The 22,812-nt window shown below is 37.5% G+C and overlaps 1 protein-coding gene across 1 annotated transcript in view; it reads right to left on the reverse strand.

Annotated features, from left to right (window-relative positions):
* LOC116333613 (VPS10 domain-containing receptor SorCS1-like) overlaps nt 1–22,812 on the reverse strand; it is a 50,505-nt gene that overhangs the window by 26,332 nt on the left and 1,361 nt on the right. Inside the window, exons 2-5 of the mRNA XM_039621401.1 lie at nt 7,773–7,840; nt 5,413–5,512; nt 5,061–5,219; nt 3,627–3,700 (exon numbers count right to left, since the gene is read on the reverse strand). Coding sequence (XP_039477335.1) covers nt 3,627–3,700; nt 5,061–5,219; nt 5,413–5,512; nt 7,773–7,840 — 401 coding nt within the window. The remainder of the gene's footprint in view (nt 1–3,626; nt 3,701–5,060; nt 5,220–5,412; nt 5,513–7,772; nt 7,841–22,812) is intronic.

The following is a 22,812-nucleotide window of genomic DNA, read 5'->3' on the forward strand; positions in this document are numbered from 1 at the left end:
TCATAGACCGTTTTGTGGTTGAGTAAAAACATTTGATTAAAATATTTGATTAAAACCTTCAGAACTATAAGTAACATACCTGAATTAATAGTATCTAATGCAACAATTTAGGGATTTCAATTGCAAAGATTTGTGAATTATCAAATCATGTTAATGTCTTCATCATGGTGTAGGATGGGCTAAAAAATTGAAGTAATGGCATTGAGTGATTTCTGATGAATTCCAAATGTTATAATTACATATCAAAGCTTTTATTCTTCGTATCTTTAGCCTGGCCTTTCAGATAAAGAGGCAGCCTTGTCCTTCTTTAACACAGCAAAGCAAATGATAAATAGCACCAGAAAATAAATCATATTCAACTTTTCATATCAGTATGCGAGAGTTCATGAATTCACGATAAGTGTAACCATATGCTTTTGTAAATCATCTTAAACTGAGCAGTGTGGGATGTTTTTTTCTTGCATATTTGGGTTTACATATTTCCTTGAAGACAAAAGGATGTGCTTACACATTTGAGCACTGTAAATTAGATTTTTGATTAATCCTTTGGCATCACTCACTGTTCCAGATGATGGGGGGGGGAAAGCAAACATATCTTTAAAACTGGGATATGTTGCATTGATGCTTCTGTGTTAGTGAGGTGAATTCTTTATTTCGTTTCTGGTTTTTATTTTTTAAAACAAACAACTGTGATGTGTGATTTTAACACCAAACCTTTGGTGGTTTGTGAAGAAAGACCATCTGCTGATGTCTTGTACAAACCTAAATTATGAACACATTCTCAGCTGCAGTCTCATGTAAGGAAGAATTTGAAAGTCAAACATGTGTATTTACATACTAACCTACTGTGCAAAAATGTTCAGCTGCCCCTCATTTCTTTATATTTTGCTAGGGGATGTGGAACAGGTGCGGTAAACATACATGGACCTACAGTGTATGAGGTAAACTGCCTAAAAACACATTTCTAACAAACTTGAAAGTCAATATTTGGTATGATTAGATTCAACACTGCCTGAACTCTCTTAGGCAAGCTGTCTTGTAAATTCTTTGAATATTTCTCCATCCTTATTGAAGGACATTTAAAGCTTTTCTTTGAATATTGGCTGTTTTTTGGCTGGATCTGGGGAGCCCACTCATGACTGACCGTGTTTCACTGTGTGTTTGGGATCCTTTTAATGCTGAAAAATTAAGCTGTTGTCAGTCAGATGCTTTCTAGATCATAGATTCTGCATTTCATCATTTTTTTAATGTCTAAGGGGAGAGGGCCCACCCACATCTACAATTAGCCCATCCTGATCGCCCATAAGAATATTGTTTTTACTTTTTAATGATCAGAATAACTTATTTAAATAGACAAAAGGCTAAATGTGAATTCTATGAAAACACTGATAATTGTGTGCATACAGTGAGGATGAAGTAAATGAACTCACTTAAGGTAGCAAATATCAAATGAATAAATGAAGTTCATTCATTTACAGCAGTCAAGCAACACTTGCTTGCTTTCTTTTATTATAATATTTATTTAGTTAAAATTTGAATGTCAGCATTTAAGTGAGTGGATACTCGATGATGGTCTTCACAATGGTGATAGATCAGGTATTGTTTTCATACATTATGCATGTGCATGTATTCACTTGTAATAACCATAAGTGGTAGAATACTATCAAAGACATTCTTTTTATGTAATTACAAGGTCCAGCCCGAATTAGTTTGGCCCATGTTGAATCCTTGCACTACACCTGTACACACTGCACACTACGTCGAGATATGGCAACTTTTCAGCTAATTTGACAGTCACCTTGGTGCAAACATACAATTTCATATTGCAAAACTGCTTTATGTTTGACATGTTTCACAGATTTAGCTCAAGAAATGGGAACAAATGTGTTTGTGAGAGGATTTAGTAACAAAGTGCCTAAAGATACAATAAAAAAATGTTTATTTGTCAAGTTGTGTAGACACAACACTGGTCCATCCCTTCAGTTAGGAGCCTTTTTTGTATCCTTAGATGATTAATAGGTCAGTTTTACATAGCATTTCTCTAAAAGTACTGGACTGAAAATGAGTGAAAAGTAGCCATTGTCTATAGGAAAATTATGAAAGGCCTTGTACAGTACTGTGTGTAGTTTCTTATTTAGGTTACATAGAAAGATCCAGGCATCATTATAAAGGGATTATACCCTACTCTTGTAGAAGGCTGATTATTATAATGCTGTGTTTTAGCCCCGAACATGGGACAGGATTTCTGTGTTGGCAATAAAATGTTCAATACAAGTATTTATGTGTGACAAGCTCCTTCACCACTGCAAATTGTATTTTTAGTGTATTTTAAGTCCTTGTGGGCTGGGAGTTTGACGCAATAAATACTGAAGAGAGTCACTAAATCCTGTGGGCTTACTTCATGCAGCAGTTTTAGCTTATGAAGATTTTCCAACCTAACTGCAAACTGAAGTACCTTTAACCCAAAGATGTCCATCGTTCTGCATTTAATTTTATTGACTAGAAAAAAACAAATTAGAAAGTTAACTATTTCTCCTGAACAACCATAAGCAATGAGGCTTGAGGATAAAAATATCAGCATCATTAAACAAGGCACTAAAATGCCTTTTTCATGAGTTTCCCTAAATTCTACTTAGTCATTACCTCTTCCCTAAAGATTTGTATTTACCATAATATTGTCAACATGATTTAAGACTAACAAAAACCTGCAGATCACTCCACTGTACGTCATTTCAAACTCCCTGATTAATATGGCTTTATTTATTTATTTATTTATTTAGAGAAGAGTGTGAAGCCAGCTACTATAAAAACTGCCATAAATTTAACACATATCAGCGACCATAGTCCCTGTATCGGTTCCTAAGAGAAGCTCAAAAGCCCCAGGACACAACCTCAGTCCTGACTCCGTGCATCAGGTACGTGCATGCAAAAAAAAAAAAGAAAGAAAGGAAACCAAAAAAGAAAACCTGATGGATAATGTTCGGGTAAGCCCTGATTTGTAACATACTGTGGTAATCCAACACCATGCCAAAAATATTTCATGAGGAGACTGCATTCAGTGGATCAAATATTTATAAGTGTGTGTAAACTAGACACAGCGCATTATGTAAAAAATAAAAAGAACGACAAGCAAATATAAAATATTTATAAATACAAGCTCTGCCTTCCTGGAAACCTTGCTTGGCATTTGCTATTTAAAGAAAAAGGCTTTACATTTAATTAATTTTTACCATTTCTGAAAGGACAAATGCAAACATGTTGTTTTTTCTATAACCCAAGGCACTTCCTGCAAAGATCTTTATTAAAAAAACATGCTTTACATGGCACTTTTGAAAACAAAGCCACAAAGTGCTTTACAAGACAAAATAAAAATGGCAGGCCCGAGTTAAAACTTTAAAAAATGGCACACTTGAGACTCTAGATGTTAGGTTTAAATCTGACTCGATAACATTAATGTTTTGTCTTTTTTGTCATTACTGAAAACAAGCTGCTGACTGATCATTCCCCTCTGTACTACTGTTGTGAGCAGAGTGCTAAAAATGCACACAACTCAATTTACATATTTTGTGTGAAAATAATGCAGCATGTTTCTACCAGAATGACAAATGACTGGATGTTGATCTCACCAGTAGAATCTGTTGGGGACGACGTTGTCATGCACAAGCTGCCATCTCCTTCCAAACTCAACGGAGACATAGAGCTGAAAAATGGGAATGCATTAATCAAATGTCTACAGCATGAGGTACACAGTACAGTATAAAGATGATATTTTTCTGAATGTCCAAAAGGATTATTTCAAGATTTATGTCCAACTTTATTTCCAAGGAGCTGCCAAATCTTTACATTTTGTGGCATTAAGATTTTTAGTTTTTTTTTTTTTTTTAAATACAGCACTACTAAGTGCATGCTATATGCGGAGATCCACCAGTTCATGTAAAAATGCAGTAACCCTTGGAAGCCAGATTTTTAAAATAAAACAGGGAATGGTGTATGTCTACTATGATGGCTTAAATAAGAGGAAAGTGATATACAAAGTGGTCTCTGAGTTAAAAACCACGGCGTCTTGTTCTTAAAGTAACACAGCAGGATTCCTACCTGGCATCTTAAAATCCGTCTTGTAGCTGTCATTGTAATTTTTCTCCATAAAGCCATTTTACTTGTGTTCAAGCAGTCCGAAAGCCTGTCATCTCTCCTTAATGACTGAGCAGCGTGCATCTTAAGCTCTCAGCCTTACAAGGATCGGCAATATCATTTTTGAGTTATCTAAGTACTTACAACTTTTAAAAGACATGACAGGCAATCAATAAATGTAAAATGAAACCCAGCTATAGCCGCGATAAAAGGAACAAGGAAAACCACTGAAATGTAGCTTTAGAAAGACATACAGAATGACCTAAAGGCAAACTTCTCTGGAGCATCTTTATTTTGACCCATCTGTGGCTCTCAACTCAGCTTTCATCTTCCTCCCTGCATCATTTATCTCACTTCTCAGACCTTGACTGTTTTTCTCTCTGAAAATCAAGTCTTCCAATAGCAGGCTGGGGAGTCCGAGTTTGATGCCTCTGGTTTTGAGTAAAGCAGACAGCGGGGTTCTCACACAGAGTAATGGAGGGTGTGTGTTTATGCTCGCTATTGTGTGTGAGTGAGTTTGTGCATTGTTTGGGCGTGTCTAACTTGTTAACTTTCCCCTGTGCTTTCTGAGGACACATCCATTCAGAGCTGTCTGCAGCTGCACCTTATGACTTGTTAAGGACTGCAGAAGTCGCAGATATCTGTGCTTGTGAAGACCATGTTATGAGAGTTAACGTTGGCATTAAAATGAATGCATCTGGCCTTGAAGGCAACCTATGTTTTGTATCATTTTATAGAGAGATTGCTTGCAATGTGACCCCACGGTGACTTCAGTCTGGCAGAACATTCAAGTAAAACTAACAACAGAATAAAAAGCAGCAAGTAATCCGTATATAACAACAGCCCACATTCTCATATGGAGATGTTTTTCTGTCACATTTTCAGGTTTTATTGCAACTATTTCATGCCATCTGACGGCTACACTCTACCTTTTGGTCATGGCTGTAAGCCAGAATCCAGTCTTCCTGCTCGGGGTGAAAAAGCAAGCTGAGGATATCAAAGGATAAGCTGTATTTTTGATAGGACGCCCCCTCGTCAAGGCTAATGAGCAAGCTGCTCTCCACTTCTGGGTCGGTCAGTAACATGATCTAAGACAAGACAAGACAAGAGACAGGGGAATCAGCAGCCCACCATGACAGCATCCATTCCACAGGGCTTAAAGTGTGCTTGTGCAACAGACGCAAGGCACAGACTCCTGCAGGGCTGCGTAGGGTAAAAATCATAATAACCCTGCTGACAGACTTATGAATCCACGTACACGGCATGCACGTTCACACTTACCTTCATCTTGTTGTTTGGACTGACATACAAGTAGCTCAGTATGGTTTTTGTCCCGACTTTCTCATTGAGCTTTTCATACGTGGTCCCATAATCAGTTGACCTAAAATTCAATTATAGGACAAAGTAAATGGGTTTTGCTGGAGAGAGGAGAAGAACAGCGCAACACCTACTAGTTAAGATGCTGATGGTATCATTAAGCATTTCAGGGAAGCAGAAAATTACCACAGCAGAAGTCGTGAAGCAATTTGCTAAATGAATGGAGATTTTTTTAATTATTAAAATAAACAATAAATCCAGTGTTGCATGTGTGGCTGGGGCATGATATTATTATTCCTTTTTAATTAGTAGTAGTATTATAAGTGTTATTATTGTTGTTATTATTGATGCTTACATTTAATTACCACTCTGTCGTGTTTTAGAAATCAAATAAAAGACATATTTGCCTGAAAGCTTAATATGGCGTTTTGAAGTCATTTTTTTCATCTCAAAATAAAGGCAGTATTTCAGATTTCATTTTGAATGCCTATTATTTTCACCAAAATAGATATCGGTTTTAGGTGCTTGGTGACATTTCAGTAAAAAACAGGCATTGCACTGCATAATACAAAAAATCCTTGTGGATTTAGGGTGTCTTAGAGGATAAACACCACTATTTGATATCCTGGCAAGAGAATGCATTGAAATGTGGCACAAAACTTCATGAACTAAGAATGATAATAACTAGAAAATCACTTTGCTTCTTCAGTTCTTGATGACTGTAGTAAACACCAACATGACATACTGTACATAATTTCCATGTAACATGTCTAAATTGTTAAAATTCACTTTATTTGCTGATGATTAATTTATATTTATCTGGGAAAACCTGGAACAATATAGTGGAAAGAAAACTGAAAGAAAAGGGCAGAAATGAAACAAAATATTATCACTAAATTAAAGCAAAATAAAGGACAGGATGTTTAGTAACAGGCAAATAAAAAAATAAGTAAATTTATAAGTATAAAGAGGGCAAGAAAAATGTATTTTGGGGCATGATAATTGTCTATAAATGATGTTGGAAGGCTCATATGAAAACCACTTTTGGCTGCTCCCTTATACACAAAGGGGTCGCCACAGCGGGTAACTCCACATGTCAGATTTGGCAGATTGTTTACGACAGATGCCGTTCTTGACACAAGCCCAAACGGATCTATGTTCCCAAACTTCAAAGGGATTGAACTTTCACTTGTTAGGCGAATATAAACAATGTAAAAACATGAAGGTCCAAAACTAAATATACATAAAAATTTTACATAAATCAAAATCATTATACATACTGTGCATTACTTACTGTGTGGAGGTATGGAGAAACACATTCAAAACAACACCTAATACGCTGTATGGTATGGGAATTAAAAATTGATCAGATAATCATAAATCAATCATGCGACTATTCATTAAACTACATGCCTTAAAATTTTACTATTCAGTCTATCTCAACACTGAGATATAAAAATAATCCGCCTCCAAACTGTATTCAAAGGTTAAATCAAATAAAACCTCATTTGTTTAGCCTAAAAAAAAGCTCCAGCGCGACTCAGCACACAGGCCTTGATCGGAGCGTTAGTCAGAGTTCATGAAAACAATGAACATTTTTCACCAACGGGAGGAATCTTTAACACCTGGACAGGTGTAACACTGATTGGAATAGGTATGACAAGGAATTAAGATTGTGTAGTTCTCTATTTAATTTCCAAAAACCAGGTGATGAACAAATGTAAAACCTTAGGTATCATTACTATTGTTTATGAAACATTCGTTTTTGTCCTTGTTTACCATTTGTTTCAAATGTATTATTTTTCATTTGGTTTTTATTCAATGAAATCGAGTTAGAAAAGCGTTGCCATTTCAAATATGCTCTGTATAAAGGATAGGCATGATAAGCTAAAGCTTCATCCTTCACCTATTCTGTCAGTAATTTGTGTTCCTCCCATTTAATTAAATTCTTTGTTGTCAATATTTATTTTAATGGGCACCTCTTTTAATAACAACAAAAATTAAAATGCTTGTCATAAATATGTGGAAAAGGATAGATTCAACATTTGATGACAAAGTGTAAACTTTACCAAATAAAACTTCTATTACACTAAATCGTTAAATCTTTCACCTTTTACTGACAGGAAAGTAACTTGTGTCACTGTGGACACAACAATGACATTAAGTTAATGATTCAGTGTTAATGCTTTTGTGCTGTTAAATGAACTCTCCAAGGGTCCAAACAGGACATTAGAATGTGCAACTACATTAACATCAACATAACAGTAACATCAATGTGTCCTGCTGTATAACTACAGAGCGTAATATCAGAGAGGAGATCTTACCTCCATAACGAACTCTCCGTTACTCTGCCAGAATTAAAGTCGTAGTATTTTGTCAACATGAGAATCACCTAGAAAACAGATCAAACAGATTACCAGCTGTGAAGGTGTGTATCATCAGTTTTCAATAGCAGCCACAAAGTGTCAGATAGCGAACCAAAAGCCGTCCGTGCATGTGTCTTTTAATCTCCCTGACAGACAATGCTTTATTAAAAACACAACAAAACCGTGATGCCTTGTCAACACACTACCCCCGTACGCCGTGAAGCCTTGTGCATATTCTCAGGGGAAAAAATCTGATCACATATGTATGATATACTGCGTTTTATATACCTATATATTTTTAAGACAGAGTAGACGACCAAGAAATGCTACCACTGGTGAGCAATGACTAAATGAATAAATCAGTAAACACTATAATTTATTCTTGGCATAGAAAGGCAGACCTTAAAAATATATAGGACATCCGTTCTGTAGAGAGTCATAAAAAATGTCACTTACATGTGTGGTTTACAGTTCACAGGGCTTTACCAAACACATAAAAACTACAGATTTCCTGCTGTCTTGCAAATTAATATTAATAAACGGCTTGCTGTGGAATATCATTTGCCTGCTTTTCTCAGAACGTATCAAACCTTAATCAAAGGCAGCGTGTTTGTATGTGCATGTAATTACTGATGCATGAAGGCGTGTTTACATGCTCTTTACTTGTTTGTTTTTTCCTTTTTTTTAGTGAAGAAATGGTTTTACATATAATTCTATATATTTAGCACAAACAAATGCAGAAATAAACAAATATCTGCTAAACAGTCATTGTGAACTAATGAAGGGCACCATGTGAACTGTTGTTCACGTGGTGCCCTTCATCCTTTACGCAAATTAACTGCTCAAGCAGTGCCCTTTGTGCACTAGGGAATCATAAAACCAGCAGCTCATATAACTCTCTCGGGAAGCCTTTTGAGGCATCTTGTTGAGCTTTTCACCGCCACCTTCTAATTATCAAGCGTTATGAGCATTTGGGGTGACATTCCCTATGATGACTAAGAACTTCATCATATTAACAGGAATTTTTAACTTTTTTTTATTAAACTTTTGCATATAAAAAGGCCAGACAGAAGTCATTTTCCAGGTTAAAATCAAACAAATTCTTTTCATCTCTATTTGATAAATGTGCTTTACTAAAACTGCTTCAGTGAAAGAAAACAATTTGGACTTCATGAGGCACTTTCAGGTGAATCATGTACCATATTTTCTGTAAAAAAAAAAAAAGAAAAATCCATAGTAGTATTTTTCAAAGCTAAATTATTCAATATGAAGTCAAATCAAGTTTTTCTCAATATGCTTATAATTCCTAAATATACTGTAGATGCAAAGACATGTCACAGCAAGCGAGCGAGACCATAATTGGGTTGAAAACAACAGAATAAACAGAGATATAGCAAAAGCTTTAGGAGAAAAGCAACTTCAGAGCATCTAACAAGTCAAGAACACTCGAGGAGGTAAGCATATTATTGCCAAGGTTTACAATCAAGACCTGCCTTCAAAAATGGGCATACACATGGTTTAGACCAGGGGTCGGCAACCTGCGGCTCCGGAGCCGCATGCGGCTCTTTAGTCCTTAAAGTGCGGCTCCGCTTGGTTTGGGCAAATAAATTAGAAGTATTTAGCTGAAGTGTATTTTATTTATGTTAGTTCTTTTTAACTTGTAGTTCTAAATTGGAAGATTATTGTGATATTGAAATATAAAAATAAAATGATATTCTATTATTTTTTCATCGCTCAATATAAGCGTCACACTCGCGGAAGCCGGTGTACCCGCCGAAACGCCATGCATTTATCGAGACTTTCAACCCCAGGTAGGCCAATTATGGATCTTCGGATCCACATTATGTCAGCAGCTGTTCTCCACCGTGAACTATGTTAAAGACAAACACCGTTCACGCCTGACAGATGACAGCTTACAGTCCTGCGTAAACTGACTTTGTATAGCCCCGATTTGCGGACTCTGTGCGCAGAGGTTCAGGAGCAGAAGTCCCATTGTAAACATATCACGGCAGACCCGACGATGTTTCCATGAGCATGCTTTTGAGCATCTCTTTATTGAGCACTTTTCACACACGGTTGCTGTACGCGCATACAGCCGGCTGTAGCTTTTCAGCTCACAGCCCGACAACACAACAGCACAGATAGCGCAGACTTTAAGGCAGCGAGGCGTGATTGCGGGTGTCGCTCAGGTGCGTCCGCCTCCCCTGCAGCAGCGCTGCAAACCACGCCCCGCTGCACGCATTAACCAGGTAAAATACATATTTAGGCAGAATTTTGCAAATATCTATTTTTCATTTTTCAGCAGCATAGTGCTTTTTTCCAATTATTTTTTAAGAGTCAGGTCAAGGCTCCAACAGCCCAAAGGCGATATAAGGGTGGCGGCTGACAACAGTTTTTGTTTGCTACATGGATCATTTTAGTTCAGGTTGGTGTCTTTCCTTTTGTTATATTTCTTTAAGAGTTCAAAATGTGTTGATTACATAAATATAATGTAATTTTCTCTGTAGCACTTCATGGATTTCATAAGCAACACACTTAAGTTGTTCACACAAAGCATAAAGATAAAAAACAATATATACAGTGTTATCTTCATTTTAGATGTCAAAAAGTATTTGCGGCTCCCAGTGTTTTCTTTTGCGTGGAAACCGGGTCCAAATGGCTCTTTGGGTGTAAAAGGTTGCAGACCCCTGGTTTAGACAATCAAAGTGCAAACCACTGGTTACACTCAGGAACAGGAAGGCCAGATTAGATTTTGCCAGAAAACACCTAAAAGAGCAGGCACAGATCTGAAAAACATATTTGGACAAATGAAACCAAGATGAACAAGATGTACTAGAATGATGGGAAGAGAAAAGTATAGAGAAGGCGAGAGCAGCAGCTCCTGTTCTGAAGTATACCACATCATTTGGTGGATCATGTTAATGTTATGGCATGGGCATATGAAACTGGACTGCTTATTGATGTGACTGCTGATAGAAGCACCAAGATGAATCGTGAAAAATAGTGCAAAACTGATCAGGCAGTGCTTCACAGTGCAAACAGATAATGACCCGTAGCATACTACAAAGCAACCCAAGAGTTTCTCAAGGCTATTTTTCAATAGCCGAGTCAGTCACCTGATCTCAACCCAGTAGAGAATACTTTCAGTTTTTACATACAAAACAGACAGAGCCACAAACAAGCATTAACTGAAGGTGGCTGCAGTACAGGCCTGGCAGAGCATCTCAGGGGAGGAAACATAGTATTAGACAGGCAGTCATCCGGTCCCTATTACTTGAGTCTGTGCAAATGGAAGACTAAGTATACAAATGGCTGCAATTCCTTAACAGTTAGTGCAAAACTTTTTTTTAAAAAACCCCGAATCAAAGCTGAAAATCTGCATTTTGGTGACAAATTAATTGTTTTAATCAAAATCCACTATGGTGTACAGATTTTTAAAAAACTACAAAATGCATGTACAGTAGTTATGTTTTCAACAAATTCTGGACTTTCTCAAGTACATATTATTATTGTTATCATTATTATCGTGTTATTATGTGATTGCAGTTTTTTACTTTGGACATTGTACGACTGGGGTTGGAATCAGTGATTATTTGTTTAGATTAGTCGTCTACAGATCCGTTAATAATTGCATCACAATTACTCAGAGCTGAATGAAAGATCATCTCAGAGATATTATATTTGCAATCACTGTATATAACCTCTAAACAGCTAATTTAGTTCATTCTACTCATGTTTCTCCAAGAGAAAAACCCATTATCTGATACATTATGAATATTACCAATAGCCCACCACCTCTATGTAACACCACACCGTTAATGCAGTAAATTGTAAATTCACAGTTTTACTTTCTTTCCAGACTGTATTCCTCCTATGCATAGGCTGAGACAGAAAACTCTGACTCTGCTCTTACCTTGTGCTGAATGTATAAAAATTCTCTTTATGGGAGGTAGTTCTAAGATAATCCCCACAGCTTGTTATAACTTTGTGTCCAGACTGGCTTGCAGAGATTTATGGTCTTCCAATAAAATGGCCTTTATGCCTTCCAAAAGTCATAGCCTCATGGACACTGTCATACACAATAAAACAACCTGCAGCAGTCTGAAAATTAGGACAAATTACACTCCCACCCCCTCTTCTGTATGGCAATTAACTTTATGCATTTCCTTGGAAAGACTCCAGGATTACAGCAAAATGTCATGTGTATCTACCTTCCTGCTGGCTGGAAAAGAGTCCTGTATTCTGAGTGATGCTGAAAGTAAGGTGAAACTTGATGGCTGCAGTTAACACGTCAATAAAGTGATACAATATTCACTTTGTTGGCATGTCTGTGTCAGAAAGGTGCTTAACATGTCACAGAAGCTATTAAATTGCTATTTCAAACCACCAGATGAAGGCTCTTCTTTTAATGAATACACCACATGGTAATTTATCCTCTGAATTTAAATGATAATAGAATCTGTTTTAGCACATTTTTACCTTTCAATTTGAACAAAGATGTCAGCTACCTGGGGGTAAAACAACTCTCTAGCTCACTGTTTGGTTCATATTGTACTGGCTTTGGTTCAATCCTTTCCCTTATTTTAAAGGGGGGAGGGGGTGAATAAGAAACAAATGATTAAGAATAATTTTTCCCACAGATATAATAAAAATGCACCTATAGATTAACGGATGGATAAATGAAAGAAAAATAAACTTGACTTGCTAGATCCTGAACGCAGCAGATCTTGATGTACTCAAGCCCTCACATTATAGTAACTGTTATTAAGTAACAGCAAATTGATCATCAATAAACCTTTAGAAAATAGATATTTAGCATTAACAAACAATAAAAAGAAAATGGAGAATAGCTGAATAGTAAACCAGCTTCAGCTTTACAATAACCATGTAGATAATGTTATTGGACTCTATTTAGGTTTATGGCTTATGCAGGTAGGTAGGTGGAACGGTTAATTTTGGTTTTTACCAGCTTTAAAAAACAACAACAACTGTATACAACTGTATATAAGCACAACATCAATGGCCTTGAGGTGACTGTTGTTGGTATAAATAAAACTGAATTGAACTGAATTATTTTTTGAGTAACAGATAGACCACATAACCTCTTTGGAGGAGATAGAGAAGTATCAGCCCTATAGTCAATATTCAAACCATTCATGGTCATAAAACTGAATCTGCTGTTATAAATACTTTTACAACAACAGTGGCTGGATGCTGGAACCAGTTTTAAGGCCCACATGGACCAAGACAGCCAAAATCAAAAATTGGATTTTAGCAGATAAACAAATCTTGCTTCTCATTCAGCAGTCGTAAAATCATTAAACAATCTGTCTGCGCTTGACTATGGGGATATTGTTTATATGCAAGCTTCTTCATTTACCTTAAGTCCTCTTGATTGTGTGTATCACAGTGGGGATTATTTTTTATATATTTTACATGAACAAGCTTAGAAAAGATAGCATCATTCTATGACTTTATTTACAAAGCCCTACTGTAAAAACTCCCTGCTTGCATATGCTGTTTAATTAAATTTAAACACTGTAATTACAATGTCCAATCCCAACACTGCTAATAATTTTAACATTAGCTGGACCTCTTGTTCACACACTGCACTGGAAAAACTGAATTTAAATACTTTGCTGTCAATAAATGGAAAGAGCTACAAAAAGCTAGGAAACTACATTCTCTGATTTAATAGAAACATTTTAAAAGGTTATATTTATTTATCTTGAACTAACCTTGCATATGCTTTTCTTTATTTGTGAATGAATCATGCGTGATGTGTAAGGTGAGAGTCTAAATAACAGATTTAATAATAATAATCAAAACTTTTTGCAGAGGGCTTATTGAGATCGTGTACCACCAGACAAACCATGCATGTTTACACTGCAAATCAACCTTAACCTACTCCTGCAGCTAAGGTGTGGCACATAGAACAGTAGGCTGCAGTAACTCCAACATGTTTCCAAAGTGGATTACTTGACATCCAAGTGCAAGCAAATTGATTTTTCAACTCTTAATCCTTTGTAAATCTTAAACCTTGAAGGTAAATGGCCTGGGATGAATTTGATCATTATATAAGAATGAATGGAGGCTTAATGGTGACTTAAAGAGCTTAGGGTGAAGAGATTACTGGTGGGAAATGAAGGCGTTGTATGCGGAGGGGTAGGGGCGGTGTGGTGGTAGAAAGCAGTGTGGGGATTCGGTTACTGAAGGATGAACACTTGAGACAAATGAAATGAGCAACAGAGTGCACACTGCAATTCATTCCTACTCTAACCAACCCGCTGATCAGGCCTTATCAGCTGTTGGAATTAAGACGCCTCATCAATAAAACTGTCATCACATTTCGCCACAGCAATTAAACAGATGGATGATTCCATAAAAGCAGTTGTTACAGGAGTTACTCACTGGAATATTAATAATAAAGACAAATATTGCACATCAAAAAGTGGTCACTGTCGAAGCCTTTTTCCCTGCTGCATGCTCAAATGTAACACACCCGCATCACAAGTAAGCATATGAGCTGCCGTTAATACAAATGCACGATTCTAGCGAATTTAATTACTGCATGTTGTCATAGGGCATCAAGATTATGTGTAATGATGACGCTTAAAGGCGTGACAACTGGTGGCGCTGATTTTCACAAATAAGACAAACTAATTGGGAGAAGAAATGTGAGAACACCTAGATATCCACACCACTGAGGTGTTAACAATGTTAGAGTGCACGCTGTTCAAGGAATGGAAAAAAAAAAACAAAGCTTAGCAAGCAAATTCAAAGTCCCCAGGGGCAGCACAGCAAAAAGTATGAAACTTCACTTTATGAAATTACCACATTAAACAGCATCATTTAACACCTTCAAAAAAGAAAGCATTGTCTAATTCTATTAGGGTGTTTATTGCCCTACGAGGCACTGCGCGGCAACAAAAGCCTGTAGGAGAGCATGCCGTCATACACTTCAATACCACCTGAGTGAGACACACAATGTACAGAGCCTTTTGTCTGCCACATCAATTTATATCATTTCATTAACAAAGGCAACATTTCCTCGTAGAGCAGATGTTGCGCTGGAGCTAGGTTGTTTGAAGTCAGGGCTGTTGGCTTTCCCATGGATTGCAGGTCACTGCAATCATAAATTATGAAGTAACTTCACAACAGCACTTTGCACAACATAAACTATCCGTGTCCTGATGAGAATGATGTATAAATACAAGAAGGTGTTAATTGGAGTAAATGTGCTGCTTGGGAATTTAAGTAAAGGCTTTCCGACCGCTGCTTTTAACAAGGATGCACATTTTACTGTCATTCTTGCAGAAATAAAGTTCAGTACTCTGTTACTCTGGCAGACAGAAAACATCAAATAATCAGCATTTTAAGTGCAGTTTCACATTGCGGCTTTGGCTTTTGAGCAGAGCAGCAAGTATCTGACTTTATTGGACTTCTCTTGCCGAGACAACGGAACTGTGTCGAAGTAGAAGCTCGGTTGGCAAGTCATCTGAAACGGCTTCCTTACTCTTTGAGCTTACGCTCTCGCATCATTTGCTTCTTCACCATAAATGAACGCCCAGGCTAGTTCAGCAGCTGGGTTGCAGCAGCATGCTAAGCTTGGGAGCTTCAGTGTGCACGAGGAGGGGGTCTGATCAATGCAAGCAAGATTAGACAGCAAGTGGGTAGGTTTCCAACTCAGCCAAAAAGTTACGCCCGCAGTGCGAGGAGGATTTGTCTTTCTTTTTTTTTTTCTTAAACTCCCTTTAAATCTTCAGCATCACTTTGAAATTTGGAAGTGCTGAGTGAAAAGGTAAAATATTGGCAGTGTGTTGACAAATCTAAAAGCTCCCTGGACTCCTCAGTATGTTTCCTCTGACGTAAATAAAGTAAAACAGCTGATCCTTCTGTTTGCCAAAATGCATCACTGTAAATCCAAAACGGAGAGCTCGAGTGAGCAAATCAAAGTTATGGTTTTGATTATAAGGCTTTTCTTGCAGCAGCCAGATGGTATATGAACAAGTAATGCAGGTGGCCACTGTAAAATGAAAGTGTTCTGAACCACAAAATGAGGTGCAAACTGAGCAATGGTCGACAAAAGAATATTGACAGCAGCAACCAACTGGCAGAGTGTTTGAGCTGGAGCACTGAGGCACTGAGGCACACCAAGCAGCTGACAACTCAAATAGCACTTCAACAATATAGCGTTAATTTTAACATTAATTGTGAAGATATCTGTGCAAATGAATAGGCCAACTCTTTGCTTACCAACTGGTACTCCAATTATTCTGAAGCTTTAGCAGCTGCTCATGAAACAACACTGAGTCACAGTGGAAACAGCCAGAGCACACATAACAATAGCATGTACCTGCACAGCATAAGTTGTATTTAAGCAAACACAAAGAAGTGCAAACAAAAAGATGTGTCTGTGACAAAAAAAATGGAAAAAAATAACAAAGAAAGAGGTGAGATCTCATTATGCATTGTTCCCGGCAAATTAACTTTATCCTTGTCTAGAATAAGATCGTTACCTGATTTGAATTTGGAATTTCTGCTCTGTTAGACCACACTCGGTGCAGAAGAAAGGAAACCCAGGAGGGGAACGCAGCTTGCCAATAAAAAAAAACACACTCAGCAGGATTTCAAGGCGTAAGAGAACCTCACCACAGGAAGGCTTGGTGGCTCGGCAGAGCTGAACTCATCCTGCCAGTAGTTTCTGTGCAGTGCTGAGCTTTAAAAAACCAGTCTCTCTGTTTATCCATGCAGTACAGGCAGTACTACAGCCATAAATTGTCAGGAAAAATGAATTTGTTGTCTTCGGTTGTCTTATGCTAAGTCATGGTGTTGCGATTCCTATCATTATGTATTTCATGAATTTATTTATGTGTGTGATGTTTCCCTTCCCGAAACGTTACACCAGCCCCTCGGGCTCCACATCCCAGCCAGGAGTGAGCAGAGCTGGTGGAGGTCCGTTCTGGCTGCGTCGGTCAGTGGGCTGTCTGAGGATACCTGAGCATGTCAACAGGCTGTTTGCTGTTTGTGATGCTTTGCTGAAGAGACAGAATTTACATTGGCGAGATAAAATAGTGGAAAGGTGTTAATGACCGGACTAGTTTTTGAACCCAGCACAAATAAAAATGGCAGAACAGCAGCAATATGATCCAGATTAGAGTTTGCTGCAGAGAAAGCTGCACTTTCTTTTCAATATGGCATTTGATAGAAATGGGACAGGAAATTGTGTCAAACTGATCAACAGGGAGAAGTGAAGTCATAAATCCCTTTCATGTCACTGTTTATTCATTAAGATTTCATTTAGCGTTGACTATTATGAGTATAGATTTAAAGAAAGAAAGAAAGAAGACATTATTTTTGCTTTATTACATTTATTAATGATGAGCTAACTTTGGATAAGGTCCAAAGACCTCTGAATTTTCTGACCAGTGTGCTCATTTTCTTAAAAACATGGCATATTGTATTTTTGCTGTGCCTTTCCTCTCCTTTACATCAAACCAAAAATGCAACATCTTGGTAAATATGATTATTTACTTTCCTTCCAACACTTTGCATGTCTCACTTTTATTTTTGACTGTTTTTTCAGGTCCACACAACAGTTTTTTTTCACCATATACTGCTTATTTCATCCAATTTTATCCTGCCTATTCCTGGTGCTGATACATTAGCATTTTCTTTGAGTAAGGCCAGCTTTGTACTGAAAATATCGCACTTTGGGCAAACACAGTATTCTCGCTGTGGCTCCGGGATGATGGTATATATGGGAAAACAGAGAAGAAGAGGCCTGGAAGTTAGAAAGGAAAGAGATATGACTTTCACTTTTTTCAGCACCCTCAAGATTTATATATTTGTTTTATTAGCATGAAGTCTTCAGCTTTAATTTTGATGTATTAATTTACATACCTCCATAGTGCTCTAACACCAACATTTTGCTTTTGATTCCTTAATTATCTTGGGTAACCACATCATTTTATTCACACTGGTAGTATGACTGAAACCACAAAACCTCATCTTTAACTGATAATTTATCCATAAAAAAACAGGTGCTGGCAAACTTAAATATATCTGTAAGCCTAAATCTTATCTTCCGTTTTCAGGTTTATGTAGTTGGGGTGCGGTAGACTCGCGCTTTTCATGTGACAGCAGAGATTTATATACATATAAAAGTGAATTATAGGACAGATGTTTGTATTGACAGTGAATACACAAATGGCTTGCTCATCTCATCATTCTTATAGCCCAAACCTAACAAACACAAAGACTCAGCTCAGCAACATTACAGTTAAAAAGATACTTTAGTGATCCTTACCCATATTGACTTTCAAGGGCACAGAAGACAGTCATAAAGTGGAACTGGAGAATGACAAAATTTTATCTGTGATTCAGTCAGTGAGTCATAGAAACGACTAAAAACTCGGATGAAACTGGTGACTGACTGCATACCTGGCCAGCCTCCAGTTTCGCAGTAGCGGATGAGCCAATTCACCAAAAACTCAATGAGGCAGTTGAGGAGAAGCTGCGCACCAAGCTATCAAGAACGTGATCTATGAAGAGGAGGATGCCCTCTACAAAAATGGGAAAGCTGAAAATATGGATTGTCATGAACTGCGAAGCTTCTCCTCGAGGTTGCTCAAAGCAGAGAAGCACAGAGAAATTCAACACTACATGCACAGAAGGCTTCGAGCACCCAGAAGCAGGCCATGAAGCTTGACCATGATAAAATAGTTATGAACCACGTTAAATGTCTTAACCCCTGAAAAGCTCAAGGACTGGGAGATGTATTAGGAGCCTCTCTATCTATCTACTAGTAATTTAAGTGTTCTTTTGGACAAAATTGTTTGAGAATTTTCCTGGACGTCGTAGCACTCTTCCCTATCCTGACCTTGAAATTATGGAAGGGTGGGGGAAAAAATGTGTCTTCTACTAACAACACTATCAATAATTTTCTGCTTTTAACTTTTTCCTTCACAGAACAAATAACACACTGTGCATCCTGCATTCTTCTTCTTCTGTGTAACAGCTGGATAAAGTGAAAATAAAACGGAACAGATGTTTTCAAGGTCATGTGATGCTGGATCATATCCCAGCGTAACCTGGGTAAGACCTGGGACAGTTTGACAGCCTCACAGGGGAAACAGAATGACAAGCACTTTCACACCTGCAGGCAATTTAGACTTTCCGATTCACCTTGCTAGTCTTTGGACTGTGGGAGGAAACTAGAGCACCTGAATGAAGCTATTCGAGCACAAGGACAACACGCAACCTGAACATCATACCCGCTAAATGACAACATTCAACATTAAACTAACACATCGTTTGTTCAGATAAATTGGGTGCGACCCAAACAGCCCGATCCTGCAATATTCTGCAGAAGTAATTTGCAGTTCTGCCTCTGTCGCACTGTTTTTGAGATTTTTCCACATCATTTGAAGTTAAATGTTTAGTTGATGGGGACTCACGACGCCTGACTATTTACCTGATTAACTTCTGGTCACCTGTCTTGCACTTTTACCAACACTGCTGACCAAAATTCCAGTGTGATTTTCCGCATGGCTGCCATGAAAAGATCCATTATAAATTACAGCAAGCATGTTTTTAAAATAAGTATTTTATTTAGTGTGACTAAAACTGCAAGTTTTAAATGATTTACCTTATATATTGCTGCTTTACCTGTGCTCTGTGGATGTATACGTTTTGGCCAATTTATACATGTTCTATAAGCCAGTGACCTGAAATATTTGCTGTAAGCTTTAGCCACAATTTTTCCATCCATATTCTAGATTCCAAAATTCAGTCTAAGCTCTCAGCTAAGATGTTTTTTCTATTTTACTAAACAGAAGAGAAGAGACAGTCCTCCCCTAGAAAACAGCTGTTCAAATGAGAGAGTCGCTACCTTTAGGCACCCTTATAACCTACAAAATGAAACTTTGAAATATGTGTTTAATGTTTTAAAAGGCTCTATTTTAAAGCAAATTCAGAAAATTAGATAACAGTCTTAATCCAGTGTCCCTGTCTCAAGGCAGGAATGGTGATGACTTGTGCTATGACGGCTGAAACAACAGATTGATCACAATTGTTTATCCGGAGGACGTGTTGGAAGAGACCCAGTGCACTGAAAAAGATGCAAGCAGACTATAAGAAGCAGCCTGTTGGAGATACACACACCTCGTTTGTTCAAATAAAGAGCAAAGTCTAACACAAATATGGTTTGTCAAACACTACCCACCTGTGGATATTTAAGCTGTTATAATTCCTGCTGCAAAACACGTTGTGCCCTTGGCTCCACTCAAAAACCCAGTGCTGAACAGTTTATTGAAATTCTCTAATGCAGGTAAACCATTGAAAGTTATTTAATGCTACACTACAATTCAGCGTGAAGCAAACATTCAAATATATCTCAGTTTATTGCAGTTTCTTCTTCTTAATAGAGTCCTTGAAGCTTGCTAATTAACCGCTACAGTTAAATTGTTCAACTCTAATGAAGGCGCCCTTGGTATTGAAATGCTAAATGTGACAGACAACAACCACATGAATTAGCAGCATGGACTGAGCACTATTTTTGATTTTGCCTGGTTTTTTGTGTTGATTGAAAAGCTGAAATGATGTTGCAGCTTCGTTTGTGAACCGTGATAATTGGACAAATGATAAATGAATGGCACCATCCATCAACTAGGCTTCAGCAGCAAATAAGTAGCAAAGCATCTGCGTGAACTGGACAGAAAAACTAGATATCAAGGCATGTCGACATCAAGCTCAGACAATGTGTGTCACAAACCGTACAAACTGACTGAATTTCTTTAGATGTAATGCTTCACCAGTTATTATATTTCAGAGTTTTCAAGCAAGCACAACAAACAAATATCTACAGTTTTGAGCATTGCTAAAAATATAACGTCATGGACGACAAATATAATGTGATAACAACTGTGTAAATTGTCAAAGCAGGTTCCCATACAAACTGAGTCACATGGGTCCCTAAACAGTTCTTTCTTTGTATGAGAGGGTCAATAATACAAAATGTATCCTGTTATTCAGCCTGTAAGACAAGGCTGCTTAGGCCTGTGATGTGTGATACTAAATGTCTTCTTGTTTCCAGGGAATCTGATTAAAGCCCTTATGACTAAACTGTAAGTGTTAATAGATTAAGCAAAGATGTTAATTAGGACAAGGCAACGTGCTTTATTTTGAAACAGATTACTGCTTTAAATAGATTTATTTTAAAAAGTAGACCAGCTGGAAAATGTACACGTTTTCTTAGTGACCACCTGGCCTCCACTTACACACATGGAGAAAGAGAGAAAGAAGGGGAGAGGGTGTGGCAAGTAACACACACACACACACACACAGACACACATTAGACTGTGAGTAGGCGAGGTGAGATTCTGCATAAGGGGGAAATTTGTTGAAGCAGAAAGTTCGCCATGCAACTGTGAAGACGATAGTGCCAAATCCTGCTGAAAATGACTTAATACAATAACAGGTTTTGGAGTATAACTAACTCATGCTGTTAATTAAAAGCAAACAAAAATACACAAAAAAAGCACTTTCATCGCTTTTTATTACTGTATGACTTTTGGATCTTTGGTACCCCAAGCCCAAGATACTTCCCATCTTATACTGTAACTATACTGCATTATGGATGATAAGCTTATTTACTTTCCTGGCAAGAGGTAGAAAACTGTACGCTGTGAGGCTTATAGCTTAGCATAATGAATACAACCTGGGAGGAAACTGTTAAAAATCATTCTAGTCGCCCCACAAAGCAAAAAATCTCTGCTGTTGTAGACAAGATGTATCATACCAGTTACTTTTTGGATAAGCTGGGGAAGCAGTTTCCCCCGTTTCCAGGCTTACTGCTAAACTCGGCTAACCACCAGTTGGCTCTGGCATCCTAACTAGTGTTCATGTATAGAGGAGAGAAGATCCTTATCAGAACTATGAGCAAAAAAACCAATAGGTGTAACTGCCCTAAAGTCAAAGCAGAGCAATACTGAGGTAATGTATTCAAATAGGAACTTTCAACAGCTATGCTGATGACACAGAATTATGCATACCTGTGCAGCCAAATGATACAATAAGTCTGATGAGTAATAACTTTGTGAGACTCATGAAAGACAAGCAAGGTAAAAATACTTCTGCTTTGCCTCAGGGCCACAAGAGATGTACTGTCCAAAAATCTTAGCTCTCTACTTCCACAGTTCAAGCCTAAGCATAAGACATTAGTGAGAGTGTGCTGGACTTTGATCATAGCATTATATTACACCATAAAATCGGCATTCTCTCAGCTGAGTAATATTGCCATATCAAAAACCCAGTTTGTGCTTAATTCTCAGTAGACTAGACTAGTCTGCTGTGTATTTCAGTGGTCTTGCTGAGAATTTGATTTGTCAATTACAAATCATTCAAATTCTGGTGCTTGTGATATTGACCAGAACAAGAAGAAGAGAACACTGAGTGATTCTGGTTTTAGCTGAACTCGGTATAGCTCCATATATATTTTATAGATATTAAATGACTTGTTCGTCTATAAAGCACTACGGTGTTTCACCAGCTTCCATCCATAAGGCTCCCTGTTGTTTTAAGTGTCTTTACATTTACTCACATCCTCCATGTAGGTTGTTTGAAGTTCAGAACCACAATCAGACATAAGAAAATTGGATCTGTCCAAACTGTAGAAAGTATGTCCCTCTGGATATCAGGGAATAACCCCCACTGAGCATTCTGTTATCTTTCAACCTGTAAATCCATTTGTCTCCAAGTCTTTATTTTAGCATGTCATTGTATTATGATGTTATTTCATGCTTCATTTATTCTTAATTTGTCTTTTAGTCTAAAGGACTCCAGGTTTAGGTTCTTTGCATGATTGTAATTATATTGATTCTTAATTATTATGCTATTATAACTTTCGTCCTATACTTTATCTGAGCCACTCTTATATAATGGGTGGTAGGCGAATTATAGTTTTATTGATTTCATCTTGCAAATCATATGTATGCAG

The sequence above is a fragment of the Oreochromis aureus genome, linkage group 13 (assembly GCF_013358895.1).
Source record: "Oreochromis aureus strain Israel breed Guangdong linkage group 13, ZZ_aureus, whole genome shotgun sequence".
Classification (NCBI taxonomy): Eukaryota; Metazoa; Chordata; class Actinopteri; order Cichliformes; family Cichlidae; genus Oreochromis; species Oreochromis aureus.